This window comes from Simochromis diagramma, unplaced genomic scaffold (genome assembly GCF_900408965.1).
Source record: "Simochromis diagramma unplaced genomic scaffold, fSimDia1.1 OVJJ01000107.1, whole genome shotgun sequence".
Classification (NCBI taxonomy): Eukaryota; Metazoa; Chordata; class Actinopteri; order Cichliformes; family Cichlidae; genus Simochromis; species Simochromis diagramma.
In genome coordinates, this window is record NW_024387209.1 from 8,904,647 (window position 1) to 8,924,918 (window position 20,272).

The 20,272-nt window shown below is 38.7% G+C and overlaps 1 protein-coding gene across 4 annotated transcripts in view; it reads right to left on the reverse strand.

Annotated features, from left to right (window-relative positions):
* Positions 1 to 19,924, reverse strand: part of LOC120746343 (rho GTPase-activating protein 20-like) — a 37,228-nt gene extending 17,304 nt beyond the window's left edge. For 3 of the 4 annotated variants that reach the window (XM_040051822.1, XM_040051821.1, XM_040051820.1), the window contains exons 1-6: positions 13,192 to 19,924; positions 9,216 to 9,301; positions 2,652 to 2,825; positions 2,129 to 2,278; positions 300 to 341; positions 126 to 210 (exon numbers count right to left, since the gene is read on the reverse strand). In XM_040051822.1, the coding sequence (XP_039907756.1) occupies positions 126 to 210; positions 300 to 341; positions 2,129 to 2,278; positions 2,652 to 2,825; positions 9,216 to 9,301; positions 13,192 to 13,263 (609 nt within the window). In that variant the 5' untranslated portion in view covers positions 13,264 to 19,924. Of the gene's footprint in view, positions 1 to 125; positions 211 to 299; positions 342 to 2,128; positions 2,298 to 2,651; positions 2,826 to 9,215; positions 9,302 to 13,191 lie in introns of all 4 variants that reach the window. The other variant, XM_040051823.1, reaches the window with a different exon arrangement.
* Positions 19,925 to 20,272: the final 348 nt, after the last annotated feature.

Below are 20,272 nucleotides of genomic sequence, written 5' to 3' on the forward strand. Positions count from 1 at the left end.
CACAGGAGATACTGATGAGGAGGACGAAGAGAGCATCACACTGCACTGCGAGTTGTAACAACACCCTACAGTTGTACTAGTATACACAAATAAATCAGCTGTAGGCCCTACAGTTTAAAACTTACAAGAGCAAATGTATTGATTCCTTTCCCGTACACCCTCACAGGGATGGTTTTCGGTTCTTCTATCTCTTTTTCTTCTTTTATATGACTGGAAAGGAAATAGTGCCTGTAAGAATAACTCTTACTCTAACACACACAGTAAATACGATACTTTGTTGACACATGAAGGAAGTGTACCTCTTAAGGAGGGCAAGCCATTTCCCCTTCTGTTCTGCTGAGCTGAAGGGAAGCACAAACATCAAAAGAGCATCATGTATCACTGCAGACTGTGTGTGTGTGTTCATGTGCGTCAGTGAGTGGGTCATAATACTAACTGTTTTTTTTTTTTTTTAAGTACAGCAACTTGCAGCATTCTGCAGAATTTCAGGTTGCAGGTCACAAAGTCAAGCTTAGCTAGAATCTCAGCCTACCAGATCAGCTGATCTCAGTCCCAGCCCTTTCGCACATCCACTTCACGCAGGTAGGGTGTGATATTTAGTTGCTTTGGTCTGCACACAGTTGCCGCAGATCTGCAAACCACTTTGCAACCCACTGATCTATGTGTCTGTTCTGTGGGTCTTGCTGGTGCTCATGCCACACGCAAAATATGCAAACTACTGCAGACGGTGTTACTGCTTAATCCATGGCCATAAAACTTTTACAGCCACAGTACACCCACTGCTTCACAGTCTGTTGCTAACGTTCTCAGCAACCACTTCTATGCCTGCTGTTAAGGCTCAGGTAGCTGCTGCAGTATTCTCCTGAACGATAGGTGTCACCACACAGACAATACTAACACATAACCGCCGATATAGGAAAAGAGGAAATCCAAACTGAAAGCCAAGACATTGCAGAGTGCAGAAATAAGACCTAAACTGCGGCATGTCCCAGCAGTTGTGACGTCAAATTTGTCGCACAGCTCCAGGTGACAACGGGTCAGCGGCGAGCATAAAAAACAGCCTTAGTCTTCCTTCAGAGTAGGATTCCTGCAATGACTTCAGGCAATGTGGTGTTACTTCTCTTGACAACATCAAGTTGATGTCTCCCAATTTTCTTTTTCTTTAGTGAAGATTTGATGCAAAACATAAAGGCGTTACCCTTTTTCTCTTTGCTAATGGGTTCTTCCAAGATTTCCTGGAGCAAAGCAACACTCCAAAACATACTCATTTAAACCCCACACCCCAAATTCTACAGATTCAAATAAGTCCAAGACATTTTTACTAACCCTGCTAACAAACAGAAGAACAAAGAAAAAGTGTCACATATCTAACAGAAAATTTACTTGCCCTTTGTTTCTGTCCTAACCAAGCTGACATGATTCAGGGTGCATCAAATCCAGCTTTGTAGCTCAATCAGCGCCTCTTGGCCTACATTCTTACTCTGCTGCTCAAACTTCATCAGCTCCCTGGACATATAGATAACATCACCTGGCAACTGTGGCAAAGATCAGCATGTCTCTCTCTTCCAAGACACGTGGAAGCTCGAAACAAACAGAACGCTAAAGGCAAAAAAGTCTCTTCTTCCACTATTCAAATGTTTAAATTGACACTTTATATATATATATCGTGAACCTCAGTTCACGATGAAATACTTTTACTCCTCATCATAAAAGCAGGAATCAGAACTTCCTTTTGAAAATAATGGATAAGAACAAGGCCTGATGTGTTAATGGTTGGACGGTAGGATGTCACTGAGCTCTTTTGCCTCATCCTGTCTGTTTTCTGTTCCTTTGGCATTTAAAGTCAAGTTTACAGCATCAGCAGCATATTTTCTGTGGAAACATAAACACCTTCACAGCTGCTGACGTGAGGCAGCGTCAGCGTGAACAAAGTTTGTACAAATGTCGTTTCTGGGTCAACCACATCAGAATGAGCCCATGTTAAGGACTTCTAAACACCTTGGTATAAAAGAAAATGTGTTAAAATAAGTACAATTCACCACCGTGTGTATGTGTGTGTGTGTGAATATTTGTGTCCGTATGAGTGCAGCATGTGTGTAGTACTGCTGTGCATCTTTGTGTGTGATACCTAAAGGTAGCAACACAGTTGCAGGTGGGCCACCCCATTACAAAGCTCCTCTCTGGGTTTGTGCTACCCTCACACACCTCGTCCATGCAGCCTGCCGTCCACATCTCACACACACGCACCTGGGCTTTCTGCTTGAAGTGGTTGGCTGACCTAGGAACAGAACACACACCTTACACTTAAACCTTACACCCAGGCATTAACCTAATTACCGTGTGAAGGACAGGAAGAACAGCCAAAATGTTCCTAATCTGCTTCACAGAAAGAGAAGAATACACACACACACACGTCGGGTATTCATATCTTGTGGGACATCTAATTAACATAATGCTTTCCCTAGCCCCTTAGCCTAAGCCTAACACTTTGAGTCTCAAAAATGCCTTCAAACTTGTGGGGACTGGGATTTTGGTCCCCATAAGGGCTGTTGATCCACAAGTATAGTGAACTTCTAATTTCTGGTCCCCACAAAGATATGAATACATGCTCACACACAAACACGCACGCAAGCACACACACTTGTGCTTACTTAGCTTTGGCAACCACCAGAATGTCAGTAAAGAGGAAGAGGTGTCTGTCCTGAGTCTGCATCCCCGTCTTTAACTGAGCATGTCCTTGGAGAAGAAACGACCTATCAGAACTAGTCAGGAAGGACTGGATCAGCGGACACGTCTCTGGACACATGGGAACCTGGAAGCTTTCTCTGGAACATGAATAAATGGAACAGATTATCCTCAATACACTGCGACAACTTATGATACATCTCTTTCACTTAATCAGTGGGGTTCTCTATGAGTTTGGTGGTTTTTCCAGCAGCCCTTCACATTAAAAGCTTTGGCTCTGTTTAAACTAGAAGAACAGCAGCTTCTTCCTGCTCTGCTGCTATTCCAGCCAATAATATCAAATATTATGTGTTAATTGTCTGCTGTGGTTCAAAAGCGTGCAGTTTGGGTAATTACAGCAAGGTCGAAGACCATCAGCAGTACATTAAAGATGACAAGCACGTGATGTCCTTCAAGGAGAAGCTGCTCAGTTACATGGCAGGCCCTCCCCAAATCACTTTACTCTAAAAGTTTTACTCGATAAGCGTTGAAAGTAGCAATTGAACTGATAAACTCATCAAGACAGTGCTGAGTTAATAGATGATATCGTCCTTGGGGAAGATACTAAACCTCAAGCTGCCTTGAATGCATCACAGTGTGAGGGTGCGTGAAGGTTCTATAGGCAAAACAGAAGTGCTTAGCTGAAGTAGAAAAGCATTGTATAAGTATCAATCCATTTATCAAGGGTGGAATTTCAAAGAAAAATAAAGAACACCAGTTACAACAGTGAAATTCTCTCCACTCATTTCTTCTCACATTTAGTAATTTAATATGACTAAAGATCTTTACAAACAGAGCATATTTGAGCACTTTCACAAAATGCTAACAAACTTATGTAGCACTGTACTGTAATACTTTTAAACGATAACATTCAGAGTTCATATGTAGGTTTGTAACATTTTTGAAAGTTGAAATGATCTCAGCATATCAGTGAGTTTACTATCAGATGAAAAACACAGCATTAATTTACATAATGATCTAAGTCACCTGTTAATCTTTCGAGGCACTCTCACAATAGTGTCACACTGTAGGACGCTACATCCTTCTTTTATATACAGTCTATCACTGCGACCCCATACAGAATCCAAAAGTAATTAATGTTTGCTTTTTTTCCCCTTTTGAAATTAAATGTTAATTTTTAAGATAAACTGTATGTCATCTGATGGGAAAGGGGAGTAGGAACCATGAATTGTACTTGTTATTAACCTCTGGCTCTCTTCCACAGCGTGTCTTTTATCCTGTCCTCATTATCTCACCCCAACCGGTTGCAGCAGATGGCCGCACCTCCCTGAGCCTGGCTCTGCTGGAGGTTTCTTCCTGTTAAAAAGGAGTTTTTCCTTCCCACTGTTGCTGGAGTCGCTGGAGGAGGTCATATGACTGTTGGGTTTGGCCTTGAGGCGACTGCTGTTGTAATTCGGCGCTGTATAAATAAAATTGAATTGAATATAAATATTGTACCTGAGACAAAAGAGCAAACAGCCTTCACCTGAAAGCTTCATGCCTCAGGAATGTTCTACTACAATAATTACTTTGATATGACCTGTGCTACCACTTCTTATTTAATAGAGTAACTTGTTTTTGAAGCAGCGTGACTCACTTATAATGCTAAGCAGCAGCTAACTCATTGGTCGAAACTTTTCTGTCTTGCAAGAAGATATTTGGAGGTTTACAACATTAGTTTATCTCAAAGCATCTTTGGACGTCCCTGTAGGTAATAAAAAAGAGTCAGCCTCTGCCTCTTAGGCCGAGAGGTTAGTGTCTCTGTTATTAGATTATTCACTTCAGATCTCTGTCTCTTTCTGGCATCCTTAATCACCCAACACAAGATAGCCTGCAAGTACATCAAAGCACTCTCCCTTATGTAAAGTTCACGGGAGTCACTGGTGAGTAGGGTGCGAGTGAAGTACTCTGGAAGCCAGAGAAGAACTTTTTAAAAGTTTTATTGATGAAATTTTTGTTTTTCCCTCACTGGTCTAGCTCTTTTTCTTCTGCTATTTTTGCAATATAAATTCCAATTCGTATTAACTACTAATTAATTCTCAGTCATCTCACTTATACTGTTAATTGTTTCACATTTTATATGAAGCATTACTCAGTTCATATTAAGTAAAAAAAAAGAAATAGGATGGAGACAAAAGTGCGTAGGTAATATAAGTTAGGAACATGAACCCTAATTAGTGAAAATGGGATTCCTGTTAACCACCACACTTGTAACACACTTGAAAAGTATTTAATATTCCTAAAATGTATTTGAGTAAAAACAGAATTACATGATGAGACAAGTCATAAACAGTCATGTACTTAAGATGCTGCTGTATAAAGGAAGTGGATACCAGATTTAAAGAGCCCATTAAACTGCTTTACAACTGTGTGGTTCACTGCACATGTACAGTGTTTCTAGTATGCACTTCCATTCGCTTCTTAAAACTAAATAAATTTTTTCAGACCTTGGAAAGGTTTTATATACCCACAATGAATGCAATTATGTGCAAAACATTTAATCTACACTTGAAGTTCTGAACCCCACTGTAACTGGGTTTGTTGTTACACCACAAATGCACGTTAAAGCTCAAGAAGACAAGAAGGATTTTATTTTCTCTAACTTTCCTACCGCAAATTGTTATTCAAACAATTTGGAAAAACGGCCGAGTGGTGCTGCTATCTCTCTTCATACACCTGTGCCAGCATCTCAGAAGTCCACTAATTAATCCTATTGTTCCAATGGGAACAAGAGTCTACGTAGTAAAGGCACCCTGCCAAAAATCAGTCCTGTACCTTAAGTCCTGATAAACCTTAAATTCTTGAGTTTCTGTAAGGACCAAACAAGCAAAAAATAATGTGTTAATTAGTGGGTCTCAGGACTGCTTTGAGCCTATTTGGTTACCTTTGGACAGGACCAGGCAAGCGCTTTACCCTTTTTCCAGTCTTTATTTCATGCCAAGCAACCCTATGAGTAACTTAGAAATGGCGTCATCACCAGCAGAGCAGTGTACTGTGTACATGATTTACACGTTCAGCACTATCTGCAGCACATTTAGCAGAGTAGTATCACAGCTACTCTGACAGAGTGCAGTCAGGTGGTGTCTTCATCGTAACTTGCCGACTAGTTTTATAAAATTTTTTGTTGAAAATCAAATAAATAACCCCGTCATCTTCTCTTTTTATCTTTATTTATTATCACACAACATACAATATGAGCTCATACGTTGATATCTGAATTGACCCACCTACTCTGTAGCTGGTGAATCTAAATTGGATATTGATGTGAGATGGATAAAGTGTATAAAAAACTGTATGAATAAATGTTTAACTGTGGTTTGTCTAAAGGTGCTTTGAGTGGTCACTGGAAATGTGCTATACAAGTGCTAGTCCCTATAAATGTATGTGCCAAAATGTAGAGCTACAGTTGCTTTATAGTTTGCATACACTCACCAAGGGCATGAATGTCATGACAATTTTGGCCTTTTAATCATTTCTTTAAACGGTTCCTGTTGTAGAGTGCACTGATTGCACAGCAAACATATTTAATGATTTGTCAAAACTTTGCAAAAGTCTGGGACAAGTCCCAAACTGTCATCCTCAGAGAGAGGAAGGGAGGAAATTGGTTAAGATTGGTTAAGATCAGGGGTCCCCAACTCCAGGCCTCGAGGGCCGGTGTCCTGCAGGTTTTAGATCTCACCCTGGGTCTACACACCTGAATCAAATGATTAGTCCATTACCAGGCCTCTGGAGAACTGGAGAGGTCATTTAGCCATTTGAATCAGCTGTGATGGATCAAGGACACATCTAAAAACTGCAGGACACCGGCCCTTGAGGCCTGGAGTTGGGGACCACTGGTTAAGATGTTCAGCAACAACCCATGAACTTCAAGGCTTAAGCCTGCCATGAACTGGAAACTGCTGGAACACCAGTGTCCTTGTCCACAGTGAAGCGACTTCTATAACACCATGGACTGAAAGGGTGCCTACAAAGACAGGAGCCCCTGGTCCAAAGTTGACACCTCCAAGCTTGAGTAAAATTTCAGCTTCCAATTAGGGCAAGAAAAATGTCTCTGATGAAAGGTTTTATGGTCAGATGAACAGACGTAATGCTTTCAAACATAAGAGTGTTGTGCCAGCTGCCAAGCATGTCGGTAGTGGCATCATGCTCTGGGGCCGTTTTTCGGCAAATGGTACTGGTACATTGCACAAAGTAAATCAAATAGTGTAAAAGGATGAGTCCACTAAAATTTCTTCAACTTCACTTCAAACCAAGAAGCCAAACAGACAACTGGGTTTTACAATAAGGCATCCTGAATACACAAAGAAACTGGTTTTGGAATAGATAAAGCAATCATACATTTCAATTGGCCTTATCAAATCCCTGATCCCAACCCTGTTGATGTATAAGTATGCTTAAATGCTGGGTCCATGCCAGGAAACTAACCAATTAAAATTAATTTCAATTTTCTTGGCAGAATGGTAAAAAGTGAACATTTTCTTAATCTGAGTATAACATCAAGTCCGTTAAACTTTGGGATAAACTTCTGGTCAGTTAAATAGCAGAGGGGTTGTTAATCAGTTTCAGGTGTTTCGGTGTTAATAAATGAACCACAGGGGGACCAGAGGGGGAACAATGACACAACCCCAAAAACAGGAATGGTTTTACGACTGGAGACCACTGACCTTTTTTCCCCTCCTCATCTTATGTGACTGGTTTTTTTTAACCAGTTCTGCATTTAGCTAGATTCAGTGTCGCTACTGCTACCATGAGGTAATACCTGGACCCTACAGAGGTTGCACAGTTAGACCCATAATCAGTTTCACTCAAAGCACATGTGACAGATGTGAAAGGTCCTGGAGACGCTGTGGAGAATGATATGCTGCCTGTAACATTGTTCAGCATGACCAGTTTGGTGGTGGTCAGTGATGATCTGGAGAGGTGTATCCATGGAAGGATGTATGGACCTCTGCAGGCTGGGTAACGACACCCTCACTACCATTAGGTATTAGAATGAAATCTTTGGGCCAGTGATGCTGGGTTCCTCCTAGTGTATGACAATGCCTGGCCTCATATAATAAGAGTATGCAGGGAGTTCCTGCAGGATGAAGGAATTCATACCATTGACTGGCCGCCGTGCTTGGGCTAAATCCAATAGAACAACTCTGGGACATGATGTTTTGGTCCACCTGGAGCTGCTAGATTGCACCTCAGACTGGCCAGGAGTTCAGTGATGTCCTGGTCCCGATCTGGGAGGAGATCCCCCAGGAACATCTGTCGTCTCATTAACTCAGATGTCAGGCGTGCACACAAGCACATGAGACACACAAACTACTGAGTATCATTTTGAGTTGCTGCAATGAGCAGTGACAGCCTGCCACTTCTTTTTTCATTTTGATTATCAGAGTTTTCTTTGAATTGCCATCAAACGATCTGCCATCCTTTCATTCCTAACACATTACTCAGTCCACATGTCCAGCGTGATTTTTCCCCCCACAGACATCTGATGTGTTCTTTTATTTTTTTTGTGCAGTATATTTGTGGATTAGAGAAAAAACAAAATAATTTTGGACAAAGAACAGTTCAAAGAAAACATTAAAAGCCCAAAATTACCATGACATTTATGCCTTTGATGAGTGTATGTAAACCGTCCACAAGTGGTGAATTTGTTGGACAAAATCACAGTGAAGCTTGGAAACATGCTAAGAAGGTGTGAACCAGCTACTATTTAGGTTTTAATGGGTCACCACTGTTGAACTTGAGACCACTTTAAACTGAAGGAATTTGAAAAGTGAGTCACATCAGTGTGATTCAGATTTGATTGACTTTACATGACATATAATACAAACCGCTCAAATCTAAGGAATAAACAAAGTCCACAGTCTGAGGAGTGGGTGGGTGGTTAATCACTGCCGAGCCCCACCCTCGGCGGGAGCTTTTTAACAAGGTTTTCTTCTTCACTTTCCCAGTGCATATGTTCAAAGACAGAGGCTATTAATAGCTACCTGATCCTCTGATAAGTATGGCAACAGGAGGATTATCTATCCTAACAGATCCAACACCTCACTTAGGGCGTGTGTGTGTGCACGTGTGTGAGAGTGTGGCTTCAGGGTTTCATCAGTGGCCTGGGCTGCAAGAGGGTTTCTGAGAGGGTTGTATGTGACTCATTCACCCTACTTTGGAGACACTAAATCTATCTCTGCTCAAAGACTTTCAACCTCAAGTGTTTCCGATGACCAGTGTCTTTACTGTTCTTTGTCAAAAGGTGTCTACAAAGGTTTAAAAAACAAGGCTAACAATTAAATTGTATTAGTATAATTTTAGACTTATATTTAATTTAGAATTAAAGCTGTTAACTATCAATGCAGATGGTTGTTGCTTTAAATCACAAACACTGTGACATACAGGTGCCGCATATTAAGATCATATGGTGGCTCCAGTAACTAGCTTTATAGTGAAAAGTAAATGAAACATAGATACCAGAGTCAGCCTGACCATGTCTTTTACAGTACCTGGAGAGAGTCTTGGACCTGGTCAGAGCCTTGGTGATGACCAGAGATGGGGCGGACTGACGCCGGTAACTCTGAGACTTTGTGCGCTAAAAAAGCAAAAGAGAAAGATGGCTGATGAAGGGGGAGGGAAACATTTCTAAGATTAAAATTGCATTATTAATGCAAAGCTACAAAGCTCAATACGCAATATTTTTTCACATTTTTACTGTGACATTCATACCACATGGCATCCATCAAAGAAACTATTTTGCAATTAAAAATTACGATTGTGTATGGTATATGGAGCTTTGTTGTTTCTGATTGGCTGGTAAGAGAATAACACCTCAGAATGGTATAAAAAAAAAAAAAAAAAAGCAATGGTGGAAAAAGTATCGTAAGAACAATTGCGACGTTGTCTGCCACAAAAAAGAGGCATGCTTGTCAGCCTCGATAATACCTAAATAATGTCATATAAAGTTTTGGTTTAGTACTGCAACTCACACAATATCTGACCACACTGCTTAGTGAGTGCTTACTGAGAGTTGGACTCGATGCTTATGTGATGTTTACACTCTCCTCATTTGTTATGCAAGTGTCTTAATGTTCAACACATTCACAGCATCAGGGCTGACTATGGCCTCCAAAAGGACAGGGACAGCAGAACTGAGCTTAAAACACAAAGGAATGCCAGAGCATTTCACAGGCTGTACTAATGTCAGTATTCAGCAGCCTCTGTTTGTTTTTGCCATGACAGTTCTGACCTTTCTCACATGTTAGTAAAAATCCAGTGTGTGGAAAAACAACATTTTTCATGCTACCTTCCTACTTTCACTTGCTTGGAACCATGTTGATATCCTGTTTTTCTTTACAGGATCTGATTACCCAGGTTTCCCACATAAGGATAATTAAAGTTTCATTGAATCTAATTGTAGAAGGATTTGTCAGCATGAAGCAGGGCTGCAAACAAACATTACATAACTACAGTTCTTTCACTGGATGTCAGAATACCACACTGGCTATCAGCTAACACATTGATCAGTGGTTTTTGGACAGGTTAAGTGGGTTAAGGTAGTCTTTTGTTTTGTGTAGTTATTACATGTAAGTCATAGATATGTGAAAAGTGTGAAAACACATTTTAAAGATAACAAGCTCTTAATCGTGCTAGCAGCTCCATCATTCTGTGATTTCATAAGTCTACTGCTAATGTCAGCAGGCTAAAAGAGGTTACAGTGGTTCCACTGACCATAATTAGCTTGTCATTAGTGGTATTTATCATGTTTCATATAAACAGTTTCACATATAAATGTGTCTCAGGAACGAATATGAGCAGCATATTTAGCTAAAAGTGCAGTCAGGTTGCATTTTGGTGACTGTGAAAATTTTTAAAGAATGGTGCAACTGTGTTAACTGCAATAACTTTTGGGGATAACGCCGCTAAATTAGCCTAATATCAATGATATTGGCTTTTTGAGCCATTGGCTTATTTCAAATAAGAAGACATCTATCAGTAGCAGTGGCAAGTTCTTCTGTTGTGATGCATTAATGTGTTTCTGGATGTTTGAAGAAAGTGTAATTATTAGTTTAGCAGTTAATTTATAATGGTTTGTTTCCCTGACAATCAAGCAGATTAGCTTACTAGCTATAGTGCCAGCTTGGTCATGTGTCCTTTCCTGGCAGGGTTGTAGCAATCCCTTGCGAAGCTTGACAGGATTCATCCTCTGGGGACCACGAAGGCCTGTATCATTTCGTGTTAATTCGTGATGTCACTCTGTCCAAACACTAACCTTAGAATTCTAAATGTGGGAAAACCTCAGTCCGTCTTCATCCTACATCCACCATGCACGTCCACACATTTTTCACAATGTAATAACATTGATTTAGCTAGGTCACAGGCTGCTGAAACATTCCTTGTACTCCAGTTACAATATTACAATGTTACCTTTCAGTCCTAAAAATACACCAATGTTAGCTTCCGTGAAGAAGTGGGTTTACTGTGGGAAACAGCGACTATAAAAACCCCCAATTTGTCTAACATTATTGACTGTATGAAAACAAGAAGTAGCCTAAAGAGGAAAGGCGATTATAAAAACAGTTTAAAAAAATAACTGTAGTGATGATGAACTCACTAATGTAACAGGACAATTGCTCATGCAGCTTTCTGCCCTTTCCACCAGGGTTTATAGTATTTACACAAACCGTTTTCCTTACACTGACACCGTGTTTCTGCATTTTTGACTCAGCACATTCATCAAGCTGAAGCTGATGTGTAACAGTTATTAACTAAACCAAGGACAGAGCGCTGGCTGTGCAGTGAAGGAAGAATTTGTACCGCAACTTTTTACAGTAACTGCAGAGAAGAATCACTGGGAAAAATACTTTCAATGAATGGAACAATATGTATACCTATAATAATTAAAAGCTATTTTTATTACTGATCTAATTAATTGATAGGTTATTTTTAGTGGTGGCAGTAATACTGCGTGGTCCATTGAACACAACAGTCTGATATTTGATGGGTAACAGTTTAATTATTTCCACTTTTCTGTCTCCTCCTCACTTCAGTAAAGGATTAAAAAAGCTTTAAATAAATGAAGTGATGTTTGATGTATTACAGGGCAGCCTGTACAGGACAGTGTGCCTAAGGAAATAGCTCTGAAAAAAGCAGAACACTATATTTGGTGTGTGTATAATATCATCATTATTAACTTTTAAAAACGTGTTAATCTGTGATATGAATTCTCTCGCCATCTGCCTTTTGTCTTATTTTCTGCAAGTAAACCTCCACTCATTTATCGGAGAATTACCACCACAAAGAGTCACAAAGTAGTGACACTTCTGAGTCTAATTGTCAACGGGATAGTTTTAGACCATCATGAAATACAAACAAACACAAAAACAATTGATTTGCGACACTGGCATAACAAACACAGTCAAATTCTGTCTGCACCACATAAAGCTACAATTCTTCACAGTTTCTATCTTTACAAACTGAAACAAACAAACAATTGATGCTTTTTACTCCGAAATAAACTTGAATGACTACCTGATGATCAGAATAGATTAGCTGTGGACTGACAGCTACTGTTTCCAATACAGAAGACACTGCATTTATCATAGAAATGGTTTTGGTACACAGAGAATAGTTAATACCAGTAAAACTGAAACGCATGCTTTGACTAAACAGCCTGGGGATGATAATCGATAACAAGAAAACCCTTTAAATCTGATTAGCATTTGAACACATGTATGAAGTAGTTAGCCTGCAGAAAGAGTAAATGTGAAGTGTATACAAGACACACCACATTTGAACACCTCTTTAACTCACACGTACCGTTTAAATGCCACAATTATCTAAACAAATACAGGAATTTATGACATTTTAAGTGTTTATTTTGTCGACAAGGCCATGACTAAAATTTACGTCTATAAATCTATTCATTCTATAAGTTCATGTATTAATGTCTGCATTAAGAAGTTTTTATTTCTTAATAAGTAAAATAAATTGATTAAAATAACTTAAAAAGTTATTTTACTCTTCTTATGACCCATGAGTTAAAAAGAAAATTAAAATCAGAAAAGGGGCAGAATATCTTGAGATGATGTAATAATGACATCACAGGCTACCAACGTTAGTAATCAGTAGGTTATTAAAACAGTCTGATGACACACTTTGTTTAGATCAGTGTTTTACTGGAGCTTGAAGACACTCATTAGTTTACAACCTTGATTTATTTTTTAATCTTATAAGTTGACCTCCTGTAGAACTGCAAAACTATCACTGACAAAATTTCCCAAAAGCTGCTTCGGCTGTTTGAACACCTGTCACACTGATCTAACCTCCCAGCCGACACACTCATTCATAAAGTGAGTAGGCTGTCCCTTTTCACGCGATGTAATTAGACAGAAATGAATTAGAAGGAAGTCTGTCTTTACTTTCAAAAGAGCAGAACTGTCTGCTAAGGTGAGTGAAAACAGAGACTCTTACGCGCAAACGTACCCGTTTGTGTTCCTGCTGCGCGCCGCCTCGGCTGAGGCTGTCCTGTTGCTGCTGTGGAGACATGTTGTCCATCCAGCCTCCAGACGCCCTCCGGCTCACTGTCCAGCTGTCCTCGGGTGATGCAGGAGTGAAAGAAATCCCATTAATAAACTCCGACTCCCGGAGATACGAACCATTTCACCACAAGCTAAAAACTTGTTTGCGATTAGATCGCGTGAAGGAAAAACTACACGAAGGAAATTTAATATTAAAAAAAGAAATAAAGAAATAAAGAAGGAAAAAACGTCGGGAGGAAAACAAGCTCAGGTTTCGTCTATCTCTTTGCCATCAACGAATAGCCGTGCTCATGCGTCTCCTGTCTAGATTATCAGTTGCTTTGCCACTTCTTAAGGCGTCTTTACGCATAGAACGGAGGCGGCGCCATAACGCTGCAAAAAATAGGTCCACCTATTTTTAACCAACCTGTTCCATTCACTCAGCGAACAATCAGATTTACCCGAAAACAAACAATGCTAAAGGTAAGATAAGCTGTTTACTTAGGGGATCCGCTTTTATCGAGAATTCTACAGGGATTCAGCAAGTGGGCCAATGAAGTTTCATTACTCAAGCAAACAACATTAGAAAAAAGTCCCGTTATTTTAACTACTGTCAGCTCGTTACTGTGTGCTGAATGAGATCTCTGTAAATGAGTTTGTGTTAGATTGGTCTCTTGTTAAATCAAGTGACACAATTACCTCATTATCTAATCTGAAGTTAAATCAGAGTGTAACACTCTGAAGACCTAACGTGCATCTTTTCAAAAACATCCAAAACCCAGTCAGTGACACCTTTGTAAGGCCAAAATGTTAAACTTTTACGCATATCCCAATCTTGAGATGCCATTTTTATAATTCTAGTTGTTAAAAACATTGGTTATCAGTCATCACCTCATTTGTTGTTATGAATATGAGATAAGTTTCTTTTGTTGCAATGTCCCGAGAACTAAACTGATATAAAAACATGAAAACAGGAGGCTACTCAGACACATTGGGGAGCTTTTCCATGTTGACTAAGTATGTTGGTATGAATTATCCCACTTTTTGTCAGTCATATGGAAAAGAAAGTTTTCACAGAACCCTTTAATGACTTAAAATAATAATTTTCAGTATGACTTTATCAGTCTCTCACTTCATTATGGGGTCACATCAAAGGTCACATGACTATAGCTAGTTAGCTAATTTTGGTCCACTGTTGTGTACAACATTGCTTCAGTTCACTGAGGTTTGTGGACATTTGTTTATACATAATTCTCTTAAGGTCTTGCCGCAGGATTTCAATAGGGTTGAGGTCAGAACTTCGCATTATTTTAACACCTCGATTCTTTTATTTTTCAGCCATTGTGTTATAGATTTCTTCTATTTCATGACCCGATTTCATATTTGACTCTAAAATACTCTGGTTTACAGAGTTCATGATTGACTCAATGACCACAAGGTGCCCAAGACCTGTGGCTGCAAAACAACCCCAAATCCTCACCCCGCCTCGCTTGATTGGTATGAGCCATTTTTGCTGATATGCTGTGTATGGTCTTCACCAAACATGGTGCTGTGCATCATTACCAAAGATCTCCACTTTAGTGCAGTCGGTCAAAAAGACATTGTTGTAGAATTGTTAAAGTTTGTTCAGACTTTGCTGTCATGTTCTTTTTAGAAAGAAGAGGCTTTCTCCTGGGAACCCTTCCAAACAAGCCATAAGTGTTCAGTCTTTTCCTGGTTGTATTGTGAAAATTGAACTTTAACATGCCAAATGAAGCCCATGAAGTTTTTTTTTTCTTTTTTCACTTTGTGCCTGTTGTGACCAAACTCAGCACCCAGGAAATCCACTCATGGAAAGATTGCCAACTGTGTTAAATGTTTTCCACTTATGAATAATCTTACTGCGGAAAGTTTGGATATGGCCTCCTAAACCTTCCCAGATTAATGGGCAGCAACAGTTCATCATTTCTGATGTTTTTTCATCCTTGCTTTTGTGTTAAGAGGCATCTGAATGCTGCAGACCTACAAACTGCCAAAACCTCTGCATGTTTCGAGGTGCACACACTTGATGATGAATTAATTAAGGGTGTACTAAGTTTTTCACAAGACTACAGTCTTTTTCCACGTGAATCTAAATACAAGTAAATCATAATTTAACAGTTTTCATTGTTTTTGAATATCAATGTACATCTATAGATAGAAGATTTAAGGGGGACTTTAAGTGTTTAGGACTTTAGATTAACTTATTTGCTTCCATTTCTTACAGTAATAGCTCTGCTCTCAACTGGATAAGAGGCAATTTTGTAATGTCTCCTTTAACAAACATAAGAAAGCTGGCTAAAATAACATTCTTAAAAATATATCTTTATCCTAACTTCCAATCAAAACTGAAAATTAGAGGTTAACACTGAGTCAATAACGCTATTGTTTTTTTATTTAAAATAGTTTTTGTTTTTTTTGCAAATGGGTTTAAACGTTCTATCCAAGCACTACTACTTTGTTTTCACATTTTACAATTTGTCAATGGTTAAATTTTTTTAATTTTGTCCACACTGGGTGAAAATGAGAATTTAAGTAATGTCATATTACAATTTAAGTAGAAAAACATGAAATTGAATTTGCCTGTGAGAGCGTTGACAGGCCAGCAGGTAGAAATTTATTTTAAAACCCCAGATTAGTCTATTTATGTTCCTGTTATCGAGTCTTTCATAGTAGGAAATATAGCATACAACACTTCATTTTCATTTATTTTAAATCCCACTTAAACTGAAAGAAGTGTTCATCAGATTGTTGATACGTGTTGGGCTTGGTACAGAGTGGAAAATACAACAACAAGTAGAATTTCACAAGAAACAAAAGCAAACTTGGATAAGAGTACGAAACAATACACTTAATTCTGCTGAACAGGTGTTTTTCTTTCCCCCTTTATCCCTTTAATCCTTTGGCGACCTCTCCGTATTGTTTTTGGACCGTTTCCTGCAGGTCAGGAACCATTGCTTCAGGGTCATTTAAGTATGTTAAGAAATTTGCATGCAAGAACAACGGGGGCCGCTTCAGAACATTCGTGCTGCATGTTTCACAGTAATTGTTAAGGCTTTGGAAAGCAGTGTATCACAAAGTATTTGAAAGTAACTCCAGTTTCAAATAAAATGAACTTTTGCCACATTAACAGATGTTATTTAAATCCAACAGACATATGAGTTATCAGAACAGTGCGAGTGTGACACTCACCTTCAGGCTCTCCATTTGGCTGAAGACATTATTAGATTCCTGCGTGTAACAGTGAAACAGTCACGAATAGTACCGACTGTAATCTAGGCCACAAGGTTGTAATGTAGTATATTCAGGGCTTAAAGATTATGATTTGCCTTCAACTGAATTTCACATAAACATGTACCGTAATCTTGCATTCATAATGCAGTGTATAAGACCATAATAAAGGTTATTGTGGCTAAAGTTGATTTAATCTCAGAGTGCTTGTTGGAAACAGAGCAGGGAGTTAATTCAACGCGGCAAGTAGTCAAAAGGAAAAATTACTATTAGCCCAAAAATTGGTTGTACTTCTAGAACCAGAAGTGGGCCACAAACTGGGCTAAAGAAGAACTAGGCCACAGAAGAAGACGAACAGAGACTAGGAGTATTCATTCCCCAAATTGGCCACGATCAGCCCCGTTAAAACTGGATCACTTCAATGATTACCTTCCTTCATGTTGATAATGAACAGCCTTGGGCATGGCAAAGAAAAGCAACATGCCCCTCCTTGGCGGTTCCCAACCTTTCTGCTACAAACACACTTTTTCCACCCTCAAAGCATCAACCAGCTCTGACTGTGTCAAAGATGTACTCACATTTTACTGCAAGTCTGCCAGACCTGAGCAAGACTGGGGAAAAAAGCCTTTTGGTAAACTGAAAAATGACGATCAGTAATAAACTGTATCATTTTAGGAACCATTTGTCAAATGTGATAACTAATACGTTCTGAATAGGCATTGTGTAATACATGTTGAACTAACAAACAAGCTACTATTACATACCAGGACTCATGCTTGTGTGACAGCTAAAGATATTTCCTGTCCCTGGGATCCTCTGACACACCAAACTCTTTTCCTCCTACCTGCCAGCTCCATATTCAAAATCATTACATATATGATACCCAATAATCAATGATCCCTCGTCTGGACATCTTTCATTTTTGTTTTATTTAAAGAACTTTTTTTTTTTTTTTTTTTTTAACCATGTTTGAACTTTCATGTTGATCCACTACAAACATCATTTTGAAAAAGTTGGGACACTGTGTAAAATGTGAATAAAACCAGAATGCAATGACTTGCAAATATTATAAACCTATTTTTAAATCCACAATAGACCATAAACCACCAGTCCAACCACTCATCCTAGTACACACATATATGGTGTCAATTTCAAAATCCTACGCCGTTTTGTTCTCAAATAATAGCATTCACGAGGTTTTCAGAAAACATAACTTCTGAACTCCAGGCCGAGGTGACTGACATTCGAACTCATCCGAGATTTCTAGCAGATGCACCTATGGTATCAATTGAGCTACCAATGAAGCTCCTACGTCGCATCATTCTTGAGTTATCGCATTCACAAATTGAGGTGTCCATGCTGTCCAGTGGGGTGATGACAACACCTCCCATCAGCCTTTTAACAGTTGAGGGGTGAAAATGTATTTTGAATTTGGTGGCAGCAACACATCTCAGTAAAGTTGGGATAGAGTTTTAGTTACCACTGTGTAGCATCCAGACTGCAAATGTGTGGGAAGGTTTGGCTGCAGGTTTCTACTACGACAAATCCATTCTGTAGCAATAGGTGCAGGATCTGGTTTGGCATCGTCTTACTAACATAATCCAAACCTCTAAAAAACAAAACCATCATAAGCATTTTTTGCTCTAAAACCTGTATATACGTTTCAGCACTGATGGCGTCTTTCCAGATGTGGTATATGCGACTTCCAGTAAAAATGATGAATGAATTAACTTGGTGTTTATGACAAGCCACGTTGTATCTCTCCTGTCCAGAAGATGCAGCAACCATGTATTCCATAACAAAATTCCAAATTTTGATTCCTATGAGCACAGGACAGTTTTTCACTTTGTTCAGTCTGTTTTAAATGAGTTTTGGCCCAAAGAAGGTCAGCAGAATTTCTGGATCATGTTCAGAAATTGGCTTCTTTGCTTGATCTGCATTTATGGATGATACAGCAAACTCTCTTCTTCTAGAAGTGTTCCTGAGCCCATACTGTATATTCAATGACAACATCATACTCGTTTTAAACGCAACGCTGCTCGAGGACCTGCAGATCATCGTTAGCTTTTGGCCTTCTGCTGTGCACCGAGATTTCTCTGAATTTTTCAGTGACACTGTAGATGATGAAATATTCAACGTCTTCACAATTTTACACTGACAAATATTATTCTCAGTACTATTGAATTTGTAGGGGCTTTTTTTCCCCTCTTTTTTTGCAGATTGCTAAACTCCTGTGCATCGTAATTAATTAGTTGCAAAAATGTTCCAGAAGAGTTTTCTTTTCAGTATCATTTACTTTATCAGCTTTTTCTTGCCCAACAAAGACACATGTTGCCGCCACCTAATTTAACTAATATATATATATATATATATATATATATATATATATATATATATATATATATATATATTCTTGTTCAAAAGAAATTTTTCTAAATAATTCGTTAGTTTTTAAGCCTTCCTGTCTTAAAAAGAAATTGACTAAAAGTATAAACAAAATATGAAAAATAGCGATTACAATTCTGCAACCAAAATGTCCTCTGTTGAAGAGATAGTACTTAAAATTGAACTCCGGCTGGGCAGTGAGTCAACGTACCTCTTATTCTTCTATTTATTTGTTTGCCTGTCTTGTTTGGCAGTGTAGCAGTGAGAATTGTTGTCTGAAGGCCAAACAAAAAGCCCAACAGATTTATTTTCACAAGTGGACCATTACGTCTTTTGCTATAATGGTCCACTTGATAGTCGTAGTTTATTAGAATTTTATTAGGATTTTTTCATTTTTATTTTGAGTTATTATAATCATAACAGACAGGACTGGGGGATGGGAAAGAAGAAAGGAGAAGTTGGGGAGAAAGTTAACAGAAGATGAGGAAGAGAAAGAGAAAACACACACGCACACACACACGCACACGCACACACACACACACACAAAATCTGTTTGACTACCAGCTGAAAAAAGCAAAGAAAACAACACAGTAGGGAAACCACAGCAACAACCAATATATGCATAAGTAGCAGGAAATGATAAATATTAAATGTTAAAGAACACCATAAAGTACAGATGATACATAACATGTTTAGAGGCAGCAGCCAATCCAGACAATGTGAACACCTGTGTGTGGGAGCGTTTAAGTATTTAATAGTAGGTACATGGAGCCACAGGATGGAGGAGACCCAGGGCCCAGACATCCAGATAAAATACTCCCCTTGTAGTTAGACATTTAATGACAAAAAGTGGCTTTAAACCCCAGGGTAATCCTTCATGCTGTATCAAGAATAAAACAAAAAGACTATTATTAAAAACTCAGATTTTATACAGCTGAGGCCATATTGCTACTGTGACACAGAAAAAATAAAGAGTACTAAAGGATGACTGTGTAGAACCTAGAGGTGGGAATCACCATACATCCCACGATACGATATTATTGCAATTTTTAAAAATATTTTGCGATATTCAGATTCTGTACATAAAGGTAAACTTTATCAATATTCATTTTATCTAATATCAAAGTCTCGCACTCAGTCTTTCTCTCATTTCAGTCAGTTTTATTGTTGACAAACTGAACGGTTTGTATTACAGTCTAGTCCAACTTAACTGAATGCAACCATCTGGTACAATTATAGCTATTCTGAACTATGAAATTTATGAAAACTATGCAGCCCATTCAGCAACTGAAGAATTTGAAAGTAAATTATTTACCATTAAATGAAAACAAAATATAATTTTACATTAAATAAAAAAGTTTTAAACTTAATTAAAATAAAACATGTATTAAATTAAAATAAGTAAACTGTCA